General features: G+C 51.3%; 1 protein-coding gene across 4 annotated transcripts in view; it reads left to right on the forward strand.

Moving 5' to 3' along the window:
• Positions 1-18,505, forward strand: part of RNF207 (ring finger protein 207) — a 48,387-nt gene that overhangs the window by 16,373 nt on the left and 13,509 nt on the right. For 3 of the 4 annotated variants that reach the window (XR_008311141.1, XM_053270128.1, XM_053270130.1), the window contains 10 exons: positions 663-792; positions 2,254-2,398; positions 11,267-11,348; positions 12,236-12,311; positions 12,629-12,754; positions 13,539-13,585; positions 14,795-14,867; positions 15,315-15,383; positions 17,151-17,219; positions 18,324-18,445. Coding sequence is in view for 3 of the 4 variants with exons in the window: in XM_053270128.1 (XP_053126103.1) it covers positions 663-792; positions 2,254-2,398; positions 11,267-11,348; positions 12,236-12,311; positions 12,629-12,754; positions 13,539-13,585; positions 14,795-14,867; positions 15,315-15,383; positions 17,151-17,219; positions 18,324-18,445 (939 nt within the window). In the remaining variant the exon portion in view is untranslated. Of the gene's footprint in view, positions 1-662; positions 793-2,253; positions 2,399-11,266; positions 11,349-12,235; positions 12,312-12,628; positions 12,755-13,538; positions 13,586-14,794; positions 14,868-15,314; positions 15,384-17,150; positions 17,220-18,323; positions 18,450-18,505 lie in introns of all 4 variants that reach the window. The other variant, XM_053270129.1, reaches the window with a different exon arrangement.

The raw sequence follows: 18,505 nt of genomic DNA on the forward strand, positions 1-18,505 counted from the left end.
CACTATTCAGCCTCATTTAAGATTTCTACTTCATGAGCTGAGCTTCGGGGGGGGGATTTTAAAATCTTGTCTCTGGGCCCCCTCCAACCTTGCTATGCCCCTGCAGGCAGTAGAGTAGAAATTTCCAACCTTTATAGTAATATCAAGGTCACAATCTGATAGGAAATGTTAGTTTTTCTCTGATCTTCCTGGCAATTTCATTCGAATCGGAACCATTTGGGAAGAACGTGGATCTCTGTGAAACGGACAGTAAAGGAAGCCCAACTGTTTCTGCTACTCCCGTGTGGCATGGACAGCTGTGTTCCAGGGAGGGGATATTAGAGTATCGGGATCTTGTGAAAATTTCAGCCTTCTTCATTGTTATACCTCCCCTTTGCCTGCTCCCTGACCCAAACATCACGAGGGGCCTGTTCTCATGATCAGCGTCCAGGTAGGAAGATATCCCGCCAGGCTCCAAGGCCTGGCCACAGAGTCCTAAAATTCACTCCATCGCTGCAGGGCTGGCTTATGCTGGCCTTTCCTTATCAAGTTCATTCCTTCTGTCTGGGAAGCCCCTGACTTGCCCCCTCTGTAATATAGGTGTAATAATACTCTGGCCTACCTTACAGGATCGTTGTACGACAGTATGGCACGCTCTCTCTTGCCTGCTTTATCTCCCGCAGCCACCAGTCCATCGTGAAGGGAAGCGGCCTCCCCCCTGAAGACCGGCTGCTCAAGTTCCTCGTGGACAGCTCTGGGGACTGTGAGGAGGAGGCCCAATGCGCCAACTGCGACCTTCAGTGCAAGAAGCAGGTGAGGGGGGCATCATCAGCAGTAGCAGCCCCACCCAGGCACCACACCACAGCCAAGCCATAGAATCCAGCAGGCTGAAAGGGTCGTGCTTGGGTTCCGAGTTCAAGTTTCTGGCTGGCCACGGAACTCACTAAAACTCAGTGCACATTTTAGCAAAAAGATAATTCGGAGAGCACATGAGAAAGGCGTATAAGTTATGCATGATGTGGAGAAAGCAGGCAGAAGTTTTTCCATGGTTAGAGAGTTGGAGCAGGAGCAGGAAGATCCGGATTCAAGCCCCCTTTTATGCATGAAGCCCAGTGGGTGACTCTGGGCCAGTCACTTTATCTCTTGACCTAACCCACCTTGCAGGGTTGTTGTGGGGACTAAAAAGCCTTCTACACCTCCCTGAGGTGGACCCAGCCCTACATAGGAAGCTGATATCTTCCGAGTCAGACACCTGGTCCCTCGAGTTCCGTACTGACTACCCTGACCGGCAGTGTCTTTCCCAGGTTTCAGGCTAGAGTCTCTCCCAGCCCTGCCTGGAGATGCTGCCCGGGATTGAACCCGGGATCTCCTGCATGCAAAGCAGAGGCTCTGCCCCTGAGCTACAGCCCCGTCCCTCAAGGCGGTGGTTCTTAACGGGAGGCCTGCCAGACGTTGCTGAACTCACTACAACTCCCTGCATCGCCAGTCACAATTTCTCCCCAATTTAGCCACAAGCAATGTCTGTCGGACCTCACATTAAGAATCACTGCCCTAAGGGGAATATCTGAAGATAGCTGACATGTAGTCCCCCATCCAAATGCAAACCAAGGCAGGCCCTGCTTAGCAAAGGGGACAATTCAAGCTCTCCTCCCAGCTGCTTGGATCTCGCTCAAGGGTCTTGTTAGATCCTTATATCCTGGTCTATCTGGCTGTTGTCACACCACCTTGAAACTATGGACTCATTCACACATTGGCTTGAATTGAGGTTTAATGTGGGTTGCCAACATTTGCGTGATTGAGATTCCCCCCTTGGTGTGAGTTCACACGATCGCGCAAATGTTGGCATCCCACATTAAACCTCAGTTCAAGCCATTGTGTGAATGAGTCCATGGTTTCAAGGTGGTGGGACAAAAGCCAGATAGACCAGGATATAAGGACCTCGGAAGACACTCGGGGTAGATCCAAGCAACCTGGAGGAAAGCTGTTTTGTGGTAGCGATCCTTTGCTAAGCGGGATCTTCATTGGTTTGCATTTGGATGGGCAACTGCATGTGTCCAGTTATTCCAACCGGGAAAGAAAACATGGCATAGTTTATTTTAAGCATTGCCAAGAGATTGCATGAACTTCTTTGCACCCTTCTCCACCCAAGTAGCACTGCTAATGCCTGAGCAGGGCAGGGCAGGGGGACCCTTTTTCAGCCATGAAAAACAAGTAAGTACACCCACAAGTGGGGAACAGGTCCAGGCCCTTCCTAACCTGCCTCGCCTCCTCTAGGACCTGGACGCCATGTATTTCTGCAACACCTGCAACCAGCCGCTCTGTGCCAAGTGCCGCGAGGAGACCCACAAAGCCAGGATGTTCTCCCGCCACGAGATCGTCTCACTGACCAAGCGCACCAAAGACATCCACAAGAAATGCCGTGAGTGACCCCCCTCTGCCACTTCTCCTCCGCCACGGGCTGCTGCCGGGCCTCCCCTCATCCAAGAGCAAACCCATTTTCACCCTGGCATCCCGTGGGGGAGATTTCTTCCCCTCTCCATTTTGAGCTGAAATTCTGTCTGCACCAAGGCGGATTATTCCCGCAATCTGGAAAGTGGGAGCCTGCGAGTGCTAGACGCCGATCGGGGCCATTTCTCTCCCTTGGCGTATTCTGTTGTGGTGCAGTGTTCAGGGGTCTTGGGTGCTTACAAGCTGGGGTGGGGAACCTTGGCCCTCCAGCTGTTGTTGAACCACAACTCCCACCATCTCCTGGGGATGATGGGAGTTGTGGTTCAACCACAGCTGGAGGGCCACGGTTCCCCACCCCTGGCCTGACAGGATCCTCACCTGAGCAGGAAAGCTGTCAGTCAGGGCAGGAGAGCTGAGTACACTCCTGATCAGCGGTCATATGGACTCCAAAATCAAGGTCAGACGGAATAGGGGAGAATCATCATGTGGGAGGCAGTTGCTGGGCCGCCTGGCATGCCCTGTCCAGATTCTCTCTCCCGCATTTTACCTGCCCAACCTCTGGCCTCCCACACAATCACTCTCCCCTCTTCATACTCTAGCTGGGCACTGAACATAGGAACATAGGGAGCTGCCATATACTGAGTCAGATCATAGGTCCATCAAGCTCAGTATAGTCATCACAGACGGGCAGCGGCTTCTCCAAGGTTGCAGGCAGGAATCTCTCTCAGCCCTAGCTTGGAGGGCCTCTAATTTTCACCCAGTTATGCCCCTTTGGAGGGCGAAGTAAAACCCCAGGCAGACCTGGGGTCAAAGGAGAATGTTCCAGCAATGGAAGGAGTCCATTCTCAAATCTCTGGATCAATTGAAGAAGGAATTTTGGGATCTTCCAGCCAGACCAGGAGACTGGAAGAAAAGCTGCAGCCTGTGAGTACAATGGAACTAGATTTACTGGGGACAGTCTCTTGCCAGTCAAACCAGAAGGACAATTTAAATCCTAGGAGCTTGGGGGAGGGACCGATAGATCCCCAACAGCCAGGAGCACAATTTGATCACCTTGGGGTGAGTGGATCTACAACTCTAAACCCCCAAAAGGTAGAGGGAAATGTACCCTTGTTTTCCTCATTGCCATCAACTCATTCAAGTATCCAGGCAGAAGCGAAAGTGAAACTAAGGCAGCCCTCTACTGAATTTGCTGAGTCACAGGCTGCTTTGTCTGATGTAATCTCACCCACTCCTGAAGTAATTACAACAGCCCTTGGAGATTTAGCATCCTTGGGGGAGCAAGGTTTAACAGAGCAAAGATTAACAGAATTAACAGTAGAAGAGAGTAAAAAAAGAAATGTTTATGATGAGTTCAATGCCTTTGCTGGAGAACCAAAGTATGGAGCTTTTTGAAACAGAGTGCAGAGATTGATCCCCCTTAAAAAGTCCAGGGTGGTCATCTCGTTTTCATGTAGAAGACTTTGAAGACCAAAGAGATACCAGACCCTCTGTATTAGAGAAATCACCATTTCTTCACTCTATGGGAGTAGAACAAGTATTTTTCCCCACTCCCCTCAAAGCCTGTCTAACTCCTGCAACTTCTGCAGCTACTCCAGAATAGGGGTGTGCGTGGCTCGGAGTCCCCCCCCGGTCCGGCAGGGGGGACTGTGACTTTAAGCGGAGTGGTGGTGGTGGTAGTACTTACCGCCCCCCCCCCCGCCACGCTTCCCCCTCCGGTGCTGTTCCTTTTTAAAATCTTGTTGGGGCGGCAGAGCTCCTCTCTGCCGCCCCTGCCCCCGTCGTCGTTTGAAAAGCTTTAACAGAGACGAGCGCTAGCGGTGTGCATGAGCCCTGCGCAGCATGCTCTCGTCTCTGACGCTGCAGCACGCGCGCCACATATATGACGTATGCGGCATGCGCGCTGCAGCATCAGAGACGAGTGTGCGCGCCATGCAGGGCTCATGCACACCGCTAGCGCTCATCTCTGTTAAAGCTTTTCAAATGACGACGGGGGCAGGGGCGGCAGAGAGGAGCTCTGCCGCCCCAACAAGATTTTAAAAAGGAACAGCACCGGAGGGGGAAGCGTGGCGGGGGGGGGGGGCGGTAAGTACTACCACCACCACCACCCCCGCTTAAAGTCACAGTCCCCCGCCCAGCCAGACCGCTGGACCACCGGACCTCCGGACCGGTCCGGCGGTCTGGTCTATCATGCTAAAAACTATGCACACTCCTACTCCAGAAGAGGGCGATATTGCCCACAGTTACTCAGTTAATGTAACAGAAAGTAAGGAAAGTGCCATGGACTCAGAGGCTGAGTCTTCAAGCTCAGGGGCGGGGAGTGAAGCGGAATTTTCTGAAAATGACACAGATTACCCTCAATAATTGATACAGCCTTATCGAACAGATGGGTGTGATAAATTGAATCCTGAGATAAATGACACAATTTTAGAATCAGATGCTATCGAAGTGCTAGAACAAGGGGGCTGTTACACGCCCAATCAATGACAAGAACTTCTGAAAAAGGACATTAAGGAGGTCTCCACCTTCCTACTAAGAACTGATATAAAACCATTGGACATGTTTGAATTTTGGGCCTTCTTCATAGCCCATATGGCAGTACCAAGATCCAAAGTTTCCTCAGCAACATGGGACAAAAGGGGTGCGTTTGCACAATGGAAATGCCTAGATAAAGACCACAGTATTATTTTTCAGTTTTTACTTGGAAAGGACGCCATGTCCATTTCCAGTTCAAAGGTCTCGACTGCAGTGTCAACCAGCATGATGATCCTAGAAAGGATAATGACTGTCAAGCACAAGGGGCAGCGCAGAAAGCTCCTGAAACCATTGAGATTTCCCCTTTGGCTAAATGAGTCTTTATTACTTAAAAAAATATAAGAACTCATCCGGTCATGGCAAACAAAAATAAACGGAAAAAATGCTACATCACAACTGTCCCCATTATCAGAGGAAACTGAGGGTGAAGGCCCACCCATCCCCATAGATCAGTGGATAGACTGGCTTTTCTCACTAACTACCATTCTGAAACAGAGAAGGAAGAGGAAGAAGAAGCGGCAACTAGCACAAGCAACCCGAGAATTAATGCCACCACGGAACAAGAAAGAGAATGGTGAGCATGGTGATAAATCAAAAGGGGTAGCAGCAAAAAAACCTCGTCTAGAAGAAGCCTTAGTGACAGAGGGGACATCAAGCCCATCAAGTCGCTTACTCCCAAGTATTGAAAGTCAAGCAACACCTTCTCAGGAAGCAACCTCAAAGGGAGAAGACCAAGGTGAACCTGAGTGGCCTGTCACCCTAGAGGGATCAAGAATAGGAAGACCAACACCTGAACCAAGAGACCCTGAGACTCGGGAACAGAGGGCAGTAAAACCCACAACTAAAGTTACTACAGAAAAAAAACATGGAACACACAGGGAAGCCCAGGAGTGAACTTGCAGACTCCAAAAGCCATTCCCGGAACTTTACAATCCAAGTGGGGGACCGCAACAGGAAAATTAACTCCACAAACTAACATGCAAGAGCCACCAGATACATCAAAAGCAGCCTCGGGGAAAACTCGATCCTTTGCTTCTGTGATCAACTCCAACAGAGGCAAAAAGAATGATATACCAAGGCAGGGGGAAACCACAACCGGAGTAGCTGCGGACAGACGGGCTGACTTCTTAGCTCAGTTCGAAATAGAGGATGAGATACTAGCAGCCATCCCCAGCTCTCTATCCGAAGATGACGACCCGAAGAAACGGTTTGTAATCCGGTTCCGCTATTTAGGAACTGATGAACAGAAGGCGACCAGAGACTATGTCATCAAAAGGTTAATACTGGAAGCAATGGTTTTCCTGACATCACAGTTACGGGCTGTCATCCAACTGGTGGGGTCTAACGAAATAGATGTTTGCTTGAAAAACCAGGCAGCTTATCACAGTTTCTGGTCCAGCTGCAAGAAGACAGACGACCTCTATCCTGACCTTCTTGCTGGTTTTCAATTAATACCTCTTTTTAAAGCAGATACTAGGGTCCTTACGATAACCCTTTAAGACCACAACAGTGCCGGCAGAAGATGTGGCTATGTGGTTGGGGAGGCACGCTAATGTCCTAATGGGCCCGCATGAAAGGAAGGACAGTTATGGAATTTGGACTGGCGAATATCGGTGCATAGTAGCACTACGTACAGACCCCGTAACGGGGACAATACAGCACCTTCCAAAATATTTCTTCATGGGCTCCAACAGAGCAAGCCTCCGTTACAGCGGACAACCGCCAGCATGCTACCACTGCGGGGCCTATGATCACATTCGCAGGGAATGCAACACATCACTCTGCTCCAAATGCGGAGTAAGAGGTCACAGTACTATGAGTTGCTATAAAAGCATTCACTGCAACTTATGCATGGAAGTAGGTCACACGTACTTCTGGTGCCCCAAAGCACATTACAATAAAAGTAATAGAGAAAGGGCCACTAAAGCGGCGAAAGTTGCTGAATCAGGGAAACGGAGAGCACAAAAACAAACAGAAGGACCACTTGAAAGACAACAACAACAACAACAACAACAACAGGTCACCCTGGGGCGGGAGAGGAGATGGACACGCATCTTTCCCCACTGGCTGATCACACAAGCTTGCAGGGTGCATCTAGGGAGACTCAAGACCAATCTTCGTCCCCATGGATGCAGGCATCCTCTAAGAAAATCAAACAAAAAAAGCAATGGGAGGATGAAAGAAATGGATTGACCAATCTGAATAGACACCCCAAGGACACAGGGATGGGTCTAACCCAACAGAATAGATTCAAGGTGCTAGCAACCATGGCAGAGGTTCCAGATGCCAATGATGAATTGATCCCTCCTTCAGACTCGGAAGCTGCCCAACAGGTAGATGAGTTGATCAAAGAACAGAGACAACTCAGAAAGCCCGCAAAAAACAAACGGATATCCTCGAAGCACTCAAGGGCCCCAAAGAAAACTGGACTAAATACACCCAAAACTGTAACTGACCTGGAGGAAGAGTTGAGGGTGGAACAAGACAAAGCAGCAGAAATATGGAACCTAAAGAAAGAATACAAGAGCATTCTAAAACAACATGAAGAGGAAAAGTCAGCCCTATGCCAAGCCATACAAACAAAAGACCCATCAATCCAAACTTCAGGGGAGAAAGACCCCGATGTGGAAAAATTGGACCTAGTCCTAGCCGAGATTAGTGAAGATACCGCAGAACTTAAGTCGATAGACCTGAGTTACAGCTATCAGCTTGCAAGGATAAGAAACATACAGGAGGAAATGGAAGAAATTAAAAGCATCCTAGAGGACCCCTGACAGGGACACAAAGTAACTACCTTGGCCAAAAATGGTGTTACTGATGACAGAAGAGAATATGTTAGTGGAAGAAGGGGCAGATCCTAAAAACAGCTTGGACGAAAATGTAGAAAAAGAACATCCCTTAGAGGCCTCCCAGGAACCTGGGAGCAAAAATGGGTCTATTCTCATCCCAAACCACCCTGTCTTGCCTCCCGTCTCTGAACCCCAAACCCCCTCCCAACCCTCCCCGGGGCCCATCTGCCTCAAAGTAGGTCTACACTTTCATGTGAAGTAAACGTGGAAGGGGTAGGAGGTAATACTGTTATCATGGAAGACATGGAGGTAAGGGTTGAATTAACCCAATAAGCCCCTTTGAACAATACTTGACTCGATCTGAGATCTGAGGAACAAATGCCTACTGTCCTATTGCCTTGCTTCTACGCGAACAGCGACTCTTTGTCTGAATGGGTCCATGCCTTACACATAACACCCTCCTATCATGGGTTGTCGGGCCTATTCCTATAATATACTTACATGGAATGTTAATGGATTAAGGTCACCAAATCGTAGGCAAGAGATCCTACACTTTTTAACAAAATGGAACTATCACATCTATGTTCTGCAAGAGACCCATTTCGAAAATGAGAGCCACCGCTTTTCGGCACAACAGCAATGGACAGTGGGCCCATCCTTCTGGTCCTACGATGGGAACGGCAATGCAGGGGTAGCGATATTGTTTAAAGACAGACCTGATCTCAAAATCGAGAGGGTACTGGAAATTGATCAGGACAGACTAATGTGTGTAGATTGACCCAAGCTCGGCAACCACTCTAAGGCTCGACCGAGCCTTTAGACTCTGCGCCATATATGCCCCGGTACAATCACACCTTAGGAAGGCTCTTTGGGCTAAACTAAAAGATATATGTGACACCAAGCACCACCTCCTGATCATGGGGGATTTTAATAACAGAGCCCAACTGAGCGACAGGAAAGCCTTTTCGGGAGGCCTCCCAGTCTCCCCCTCAAGTCCCTCTCTAACGAATGAGGAAAAAGCTCTCCAACGTTTTCTGAGTGAGACTCTGGGTTTAGATGATAAGGCTTTGGTGGTATATAATGATTTGGATTTTTCCCCAATCTGCCACGAAGAGAACTTTAAATCGCAGTATAGACATAAATTTAAAACCAGAGTCAAATTTACATATTACCACCCAAGATCATCTAGCCGGCTAGATAGACTCTGGGCTCCCCCTTCTTTTGAAATCTACAGGTGTAAACTAGTACTTCCCCCATGGTCAGACCATGCAGCTGTGGGATTTATTTGTAATCTCTCTGAGGTAATTCCACATGGTAAGCCCTTGTGGCGATTACACCCAAAAATGTTAAGTGATGAATATCTCAAAGGTGTCCTTTTATCAGAACTGAGGTGACAGATCCCTCGGCTACTAGAGGCAGAAGATGATCTTTTGGGAGCCTGGGAGACACTTAAAAAGAGGGTGGGCATCCGTACTAGGGCAGTGACTAGCCGAACATATAAGATAGGAGTCAAAAATTATCAGAAAGCGATCACCCAACATCTGAAGATTGTTGATAAGATGAACAGGGGAGACGCCTTCGACGTGGAATCATGCCGCTGCTACAAAGAGACAATCAGGACATTTCAAAATGAACTGCGGCACAGGCATTTAGAAAATAAGCTACTAGAGACAGAAGATGATCTTTTGGGAGCCTGGGAGACACTTAAAAAGAGGGTGGGCTGCTGTACTAGGGCAGTGACCAGCCGGACATATAAGATAGGAGTCAAAAATTATCAGAAAGCGATCATGCCGCCGCTACAAAGAGACAATCAGGACATTTCAAAATGAACTGCGGCACAGGCGTTTAGAAAATAAGCAGTATCGCTTCAAAGGGTCTGTAGTTGAAAAAGGGGAGTGGGCAAAGGACAAGATGCATGCTTCTAGTTTGACATTCCAAGGCCTGCGATCGGATGGAAGTAGCCCACTAATGGCTGACCCCCACGATATGTTAAAAATCATGGCCCAGTTTTATACAAACTTGTATGCATTGAAGGATATTTCTGTAAAGGACATTCAATCCTATCTAGATAGGTTCTGCAGTCTGAATGAATATGGTCTCGGCTATTCCCTCACTGAGGGGGGGAAAAGCTCTTTGACCCATCCTGTAACGATAGAAGAGGTCAGAGCAGTTATCTCAGCGGGAAAGAACACATCGGCCCCGGGGCCTGATGGTCTGACATGGCCTTTCTATAAGATTTACGGAAACCAGCTAGTACCAGTTTTAGTAAAATTATTTAATTTTGTCCTAGACAATGGGCGTTTAAATCGGTCCTTTGGGGACGGCCTCTTAATTTCCCCCCCCCAAGAAAGGTGACACCACTTTACCACAAAACTGGAGACCGATAACCCTCACAAATATCAATTACAGAATCTTTGCCAAAATCCTAAATAATAGATTGGCGAAAGTGGCCCCTAAATTGGTCCACAGCTTGCAGACAAGTGCTGTTTCGGGAAGATGACAGACTCATTGTGTCTGCTGAGAGAACTTTTTTACTCTATACAGAATGAAAGTTGGAAAGGTCACCTCCTCTTATTGGATCAAGTTAAGGCCTTTGACAAAGTGAACCACAATTATCTGTGGACATTGTTGAAAGCTAAAGGTATACCACCCCTATTCGTGACTTGGATACAGCCCCGAATTTCAGTACTACCTGCATATACTTCATAACCTTGTGGGTTTCCAAATCCTTGTGTGTAAATCTTTGTAGATATATGATGTACAAACAACCACTTTGTATATAATTGTGCTTTGGCAACGTACTGTATGCTTTGGTAGTTTGTTGGTTCAATTAAAAAATCTTGTCCTATTAAAAAAAATAAAAATCTTGTCCTATCTTGGAGATGCTGCCAGAAAGGGAACTTGAAACCTTCTGCTCTTCCCAGAGCGGCACCATCCCCTGAGGGGAATATCTTGCAGTGCTCACACTTCTAGTCTCCCATTCAGATGATGATGATGATGATTACATTTATATCCCTCTCTTCCTCCAAGGAGCTCAGAGGGGTGTACTACATACTTGAGTTTCTCCTCACAACAACCCTGTGAAGTAGGTTGGGCAACCATGGTGGACCCCGCTTAGCTAAGGGGACAAGTCATGCTTGCTACTACAAGACCAGCTCTCCTCTCCAGCCCTCCTGCAGATGCTGGGCTACAAATCCCATCATCCCTGGCTATTGGACAGCAGTCTGTGGCTGGGGATGATGGGAGTTGTAGTCCAAGACCCCCTGGAGAGCCAGCGTTGCGCAGCTCTGCATGAAACATAGCAGTGCAGGGATTCTTGGGTCCTCAGAAGTCGGACTACGACTCCCATCAGCCATGGCAGCTGGGGATGGTGGGAGTGGGAGTCTGGCAGCCTCGGGGAGGGGGGGCTGCCTCTTTGGTGGATCACGAGCAGGAGGAGGCACGTCAATCCTCATCAAGAGCATGCCAGACTTGCGGCCGGCTCTCAAGGGATCACTGACTCCCGTCTCTTCCAGCCCTCCATGAGGAGCTCTACATCATGTTCTCCACGGAGAAAAAGTCCATGCTGTGTATCAACTGCTTCCGGGACATGCCCGTGTGAGTGTGGCGATGCTGCCGTTTTCTCATTCATACCAAGTGCTGAAAATGGAATGGGTTATTTAGCACCTTAGAGCGGGGCGGCTAAAGGTGGGTCCCCAGACGTTGCTGGACTACAACTCCCATCATCCGCGGCCACAATGGCCAGCGGGGGTGATGGGGACTGTAGTCCAGCAACATCTGGGGCCCCAAGTTTCAGAACCACTGCCTTACAGCATAAGCAAAAAAGCGGGGGGGGGGAGAGGAGAGGGAGAGAGAGGTCACTGCCCCCACGGAGCTTACAATCTCTGTTTGACTATGGGGAGAGAACCCTTTCCCCCATTCCACTTGCATGATCTACACTGGCCCCCAGCAGATATATGTCCCTGTCGGGTATTTGTATGTTTTCCTCTGCAGGGCAGACATTTTTGGGGGGAAAGTTGGCATGGTGGAGAAAAATAGGACAAGGGGTTCCACTTCAGTGCTCCAGCCTGATTCATGCCCCCCCCCGCCCCCATGTCTGCTTTGAGTCAGGAAAAGAAAAAGCAGGGGCGGGTCCAGGCAGGGGGCGATCTTCTTCCATCCCATCTAATTTAGCTCTCCAATTAGGGAAAACCAGGAGTGAGAACTGAAACGTGTCAAAGTTTAGGGATGAGTAATATGGGGGGAATTAATACTGGGGAGGGGGAGGAAGTGTGAAAACAATTGATAAGCAGTAGGCATGGGCCAGACAAAAGGAAGCACTACTACATACTGTGTAAATTATCATGTGGGAAGGAGTTCCACAGTTTTGTCTTTAAATTATTTATTATTGTTATTATTTTAAATGACAGCAGAGCAGAGAGAAAACTGACCCGCAAGCAGCAAAATGATCTTAAAGACTCATTCTCCTGCCTTCCCTCCTCTAGGGAGAGCCGGGCACACTGCATCGACATTGAGACGGCCTATATGCAGGGCTGCGAGAAGCTAGACCAGGCAGTGATGGTGGGTACAACATGTTTCCTCCCAAGCAGGCATGCAGACTGAAGTTAGCTTAACGGGGGCGGAGCAGAGCAGCTCAGTTCTTGCAAGGGGCTCCTGTTGGACTTAGCTGCTCAGCTCCTGCAAAGCTGAGGAGAAGCCTCAGCAAAGAAAGAAACCCTGCAGCTGCCCAGAAGCAGAAGAGGCATAAGGCAACAGGGAAGAGAGCAGACCTGGTAGATCTGTGAGCAGAAAAAGGAGTTTGTCCGGCGTCTCCTCCATTCCCCTCTTGTTGGGCCTGTAGCTTTGACCTTGCCTGTGCTGTCTGTCTTGTTGCCCAGGCTGTGAAAGAACTCCAGACTTCGACCCGGGAGGCGATTGTGCTCCTCAGAGCCATGATCGAGGAGGTCCACAACAGTGCAGTTGCAGAAGAGACATCCATCAACTCGCTCTTCAGTAACATGCAGGTGAGGGCAGGAACTGGCTCACTGGTCTCTTTCCAAGGTGGCCAAGTCTGCCTGCAGTCGATGCCCTTTGACATGGCCTGTTCTGTCTGTCCCCTAGAAGCCAAAAGACACAAGGCTGCAGAGGTGGCCCAGGGCGGCGGAGGGGGGGGGGCGGGAGGAAGCACTCTGTGTGTGCTCAGAGACACCCCTTCCTGGCTCATTCATTTGCAAGAAGCAGAGAATGTGTAAGAAAGGAGGGCATACCGTATTTACCCTGAAAAGGGGGTGCCTCTGAATTTAAGACGACCTCCTTAAAAGATTTAGAGATAAAATAGCGGCTATAGCTATATTTACCCCAAAGGAAGAAGACTCTGAATTTAAGATGACCCCCCCCGCCCCACACATTTCTAACATCAAAGGACTGGGGGGGGTTACTAGTTTTCAGGCAAATAAAGTATCCTTCGCAAGAAGCTTGAGAACCTCTCCTCGCACCCTCCGTTTTATGCTCGGGGCTTAATTTTCGCTCAGCTCAAGAATTGCAGCTCAGATCTGAGCCTTGGGGTGAGGTTTTAGAACCCAAAGGAAGGGAGGGGGCTGCTGAGGGTGGCTGTTCTCCTCTCCTTGTGGCTGAGGGGAGCAGATGACGGTGGTGGGGAACTGACCCCTTCCAGCCTCCCCTCTTTCTAGCAGGGAGATCGCCAGGAGATTTCCCAGCCTGGACTTTGAAATGAGGCGTGGGGCATTTTTGCCAGGAAGGGCCGTCCCCCCAGGGTGTCCAACCATCTCTTTCTCATTTTATTTGTAGGAGAAATTGGCAGAGAGGAAGAAGATGCTCTTGAAAGTTGTTCAGAGGTAAGGAGGCCTCAAGGTCTTTAAAAAAACCAACCAACCAGGAATCCTTTCCAATCTCCCCGTGGCCATGAAAAAGAGAGGAAGCCACTGAGGCCCCTCAGCTAAATGGATCTTTGGTGGCAAACGAAAGACTGCACTTCTGGTTGGATGCTGGGCCCAGGATCCATCCCCACCCGCTGCGTCCTCAGCCCCCTCCTCTGGAAACAGGCAGGCTGGTTCCCAGATCCGGTAGTCGGGGGGGGGGGGTTCTGCCTCGCCTTTCCTCTTCAGCAAGGGGCTCCAATCCACAGATCATTTTATCCGCCCCTTTCTGTGCCAGGCGTCCTTTGATGCACATTCATCCTGGATGCCTGCTTAGACTGCTGGAGGCCATGAGGCCCTAGCTCCGGGGGACAGCACCAGCTGGGCATGCAGACGGCCCCAGGTTCAATTCCTGGCGGCATCTCCAGGCAGGCCTGGGAGAGCCTCCTGCCTGAAGCCCTGGAGAGACACAGCCAGCCAGTGGAGACGACACTGATCGGGATGGACCAAGGGTCTGATTCCACAGCTCGGTGGCAGAAGCTCGGACTCACAAGCATAAGTTGTCCCCTTTGCTAAGCAGGGTCTGCCCTGGTTTGCATCTGGATGAGAGACGTGTGTGAGCAGTGTCAGATATTCCCCTGAGGGGCTGGGGCCGCTCTGGGAATTGCATCTGCATCGGGGTGGAGCTGTAATTCAGCAGACGGGTTCAAAGGACATGGGCTCCCCAGTTCCCGAGGGCCCCCCTCCCTACTTTTTTAATGATCTCCCTCATTCCAAGGGGCCGCCGGAGAGAGGGGTGAAAACAGGCCCCCTCTCCCCTAGCTATGCCCCTGATCTGCCGGCTGGCCTGCAGAAGGTTCCAAGTCCCCTCCCTGGCAGCAGCTCCAAGACAGGGCTGGGAGAGACTCCTGCCTGCGACCTGTGAGAAGCCGCTGCCAGTCTGTGGAGACCTTACTGGGACAGATGGACCAAGGGCCTGACTCAGTAGACAGCAGCTTCCTGGGTTCCTAGGACAGAATGGGACAGGCTGCAATGCAGGCTCCCGAAATGCAGGGCTTGGGGCACTTCTAAAAGGGATGCCCCTGGCCCTCAGGGCGGACACGGTCCAGGTTTCTCGCTCCTCCCAACAGTACAGTTCTATGGCTCAGTGAGGCAGCAGCCTTAAAGTGGCCTTTTGGGCGTTTCCAGCCAGTATGAAGAAAAGGAGAAGGCCTTCAAGGAGCAGCTGGCCCACCTCGCCTCCTTGCTGCCCACCCTGCAGGTAAGACGTGGGGGTGGTCTTTGTTTCTTCCTTTGCTCTCCTGCCTTCCCTCCAAGGAGCTCAGGGCCCTGCACGTGGCTTCCCCCCTGCCTCCCCATATCCTCACAACAACCCTGTGAGGTCGGCTGGGCGGGCAGGAAGCGACTGGCCCATGAACCTCATGGCTAAGTGAGGATTGAGACCCCACTCGGCGAGGTTCCTCTGCACGCCCTGGGGGGCTGAGGCTTGGTTGGAGTGAAGCCCCCCCACCCCAGAGCTGCACCGCAGGGGTCCCCAACTTAGAGCCCCCAGATGTTGTGGGACTACAGCTGCCATCATCCCCATCCCCAGTGGCCTATGGGAGTGGCAGTCCAGCCACACCGGGGGGGGGGGGGGCCTGGGCTGGGAAGGACTTCTGCCCGCTTTTCCTTGGAGCCGGCTGGAAACGCCCTCTGCTCTCCTCTCTAGGTCCATCTGGTGACCTGCTCCGCTTTCCTCAGTTCTGCCAACAAAGCCGAATTCTTGGATTTGGGCTACGTAAGTCATTTGCCCCCCGGGCACGTTCGAGGGCGAAGAGGGGCCCGACCACCCCTCGGCTCACAACCGGTGCTGCTGGACTGGGTGCCTGGTTTCTATTTCCCCGCCGAGCAGGACATCCCGCCCTCCCGTTTAGGAAGGATGCAAGCATTTTGGGGTAGCTAGCAATCCTCCTGGAGTCACAGCAGGAGGGAGGCCATGGCCTCAACTCCTGCCTGTGGCTTCCAGCGGCCTCTGGTGGGCCACTGTGTGAAACAGGATGCCGGACTAGAGGGGCCTCCTTGGGCCTGATCCAGCAGGGCTGTTCTGATGGTCTTATGAGGGTTTGGCATGCGCCAGGCTTAGGCAGACATGGGTGGCGGGGCCTTATCCAGGGGCCTTATCCAGGGGCCTTATCCAGGGGCCAGAGGTTCACCGCAGGAGCCAGAGGGCAGACCTGAAGAGGGTCTGGCACTGGCAGTCCAAGTGGAAGGGCTGTCAAGCTCAAGCAGGGGGTCGGCGGCTTGTCCTCTCCTCCAAAGGGCCACAAGGCTAGCAGAGGGCAAGACCAGGCTGGCTGGAAGGAGGCGCGAGATCAGGAGTGGCGCTCAGCTCCAGCTGTTCTATCCAGCACTGGCCGCATTGCAGAGACCAGAGACCACACCCTCCCCTGCCTGTGCAAATGAGGAATCCTTCTTTGGCTGCTTACTCCTCCTCACGAGTCGCCTTATTGGGTTAGAACTGCCTGGAAGCGAGGCATGCGCTTGGTCAACGTTCCGTCAATGCCGCTTTTCGCTGTCGTCATCTGCGGGGCTCAAGGGAGGACTCTCAAGGGAGGACTCTCGGAGATATCCGGGACTTGGCACAGGGGGTGTCAGTCTCTGTGAGTTCTAGGGTGCCGGATGCCCCTGGCTTAGTGGGGATCAGTGGGGCCGGCCCTGGGGCTGCTTATGTCCCTTTGGAAATCCCCTGCCAGGGATCCTCTGTAAGCTCTAAGGGGTTCTCGGAACGGGCTAGCAGGCTTCCGAGCCCCGGTTTCTGCGGGAGCTGACATTCATTTAACATATTTTATTTATTTAACATATTTTTATACCACCGAAAACTTACGTCTCTGGGTGGTTTACTACAAGATAAAAACAAAAGTAAAACATGAATTAAAAACAAAAAACAAGAGATTTAAAAACAGGAACTTTAAAACACAACAATTTTAAAATTGTAAAACAATATTCTAAAAACAACATTAAAACAACCCAAACAGTATCAGTTAAAAGCCTGGGTGGACAGAAGCGTCTTTAAAGACTTTAAAAAGTTGTCAGAGATGGGGAGGCTCTTATTTCACCAGGGAGCGAAATTTCACTCCATGCTCTTGGTAGCTCCCTCTGCCCTGCTCATCATCAGAGGACCAGTCTGCAGGGTCAGAGAGGTCTGACAGGCAGGTGCCATCCGGCTGGCCAAATGGGAGGAGAGCTGGTCTTGTGGCAGCAAGCATGAATGGTCCTCTGCTAAGCAGGCTCCACCCTGGTTTGCATTTGAATGGGAGACTACACGGGAGCGCTATAAGAGATTCTCCTGAAGGGACGGGGCCGCTCAGGGAAGAACACCTGCATGCTTGCATGTGGAAGGTTCCATGTTCCCTCCCTGGAAGCATCTCCAGATCTCAGCCTGCCTGCAACCTTGGAGAAGCTGCTGCCAGTCTGTGTAGACAGTACTGAGCTAGATGGACCAAGGGTCTGACTCAGTAGAAGGCAGCTCCCTCGGTTCCTAAATAATCTGGACCTCTGATTTCAGCAACTGATGGAGAGATTGCAGAAGATAGTCAAGCTCCCTCACCGGATGAGGCCTTCCCAAAACAGCAAGGTAAGACAATTTCTTCCTTGCAGTACGAACTTCTGGAGAGTCTGGCATTGGAGCGGATGCACATTCTTGAGCTTCCTGCCTATCCATCTCTTGTTCCTGGTTGACTTCTTGTTCTTGGGGGAAGTAATCCGGCAGGTCAAAATACAGCATCTTTGGGTGTGTAGCCCCACCAGGACTAGCAACATTTTGAGAACTCAAGACCCCATGCCCAGCACTGCCCAGCATTTGGTACACAGGGGTCTCGGATGTTTCTGGTGGGCTTTTATTTTTTATTTTTAAGTCCAGCTTTAATTGGATCTGTTTGAGCTGATTTATTAACTGTCCAGTTTAGTAGTAGACAGTCCCCTATTTATCCCCCCCCCCGCGACTGTGCCTTCTTCTCCCGTCCACATCAAGGAGTGCCACATTGCCTGCAGGCTGGCCATTCATCAGGTAGAGCTGCCCAGGCTGAGGCCTGATGCTGGCCAGTCTGCAGGCAGTATGGCTCCTGTTAACGTGGGGGCTGGGCCAGCTGGGAGAAACAGCCCCGGTTGAGCAGCTGGCAGCCAGAGCCCCCTGCACCTGGATCAGGCCCCACCCCCCCCACCCCCCAGCTTATTAGGACCAGTCGCTGCTGCCGTGCTGGGACGTCAGGCTGCCGGGTGGATTTCCTGCCCATTACGAAGGGCTCGAGGCACCAGGTGGGGCAGGACGGCCCCTTCCCAGGCTAGTCCTGGGGCTCTCACCGTGCACCATCTCAGCCCAGGAGCCCAGAGAGGAGAGCTGGCCTGCTGGTAACAAGCAGGACTTGTCCCCTTAGCTAAGAAGTGAGAGCACTGGAAGATCTTCCCCTTAAGGGATGGAGCCGCTCTGGGAAGAGCATCTTGGTTCCCAGTTCCCTCCCTGGCAGCATCTCCCAGAGAGGGCTGAGAGAGAGACTCCTGCCTGTGTGACCTGAGAGAAGCTGCTGCCAGTCCGTGTAGACAACACTGAGTGAGATGGACCAAGGGTCTGACTCAGTCCGTGGCCGCTTCCACTGTTCCGATGAGCCCTCCTCCTAGCCACCCCGTGCAGGAGAAGGGCGCGCTCTGGCTGGCCAGCCACTCTGCCCTGGTTCCCTTCCAGATCAACACGGAATACAGGGCCGAATTTGCCCACTGCTTGGAGCCCCTCCTGCTTCTGACGCCGCGTCGCTCCGTCGTGGTGAACGGAGGGAGCATGGGACCCGGGATGAGCAACGGCAACATGTGCGTACGTCGCTCACACCCTGCATCCTCTGTGGGGAGGGGGAGCTCCCCCTTTCTGCC

Source organism: Hemicordylus capensis, chromosome 8 (assembly GCF_027244095.1).
Source record: "Hemicordylus capensis ecotype Gifberg chromosome 8, rHemCap1.1.pri, whole genome shotgun sequence".
In the NCBI taxonomy this organism is placed as follows: domain Eukaryota; kingdom Metazoa; phylum Chordata; class Lepidosauria; order Squamata; family Cordylidae; genus Hemicordylus; species Hemicordylus capensis.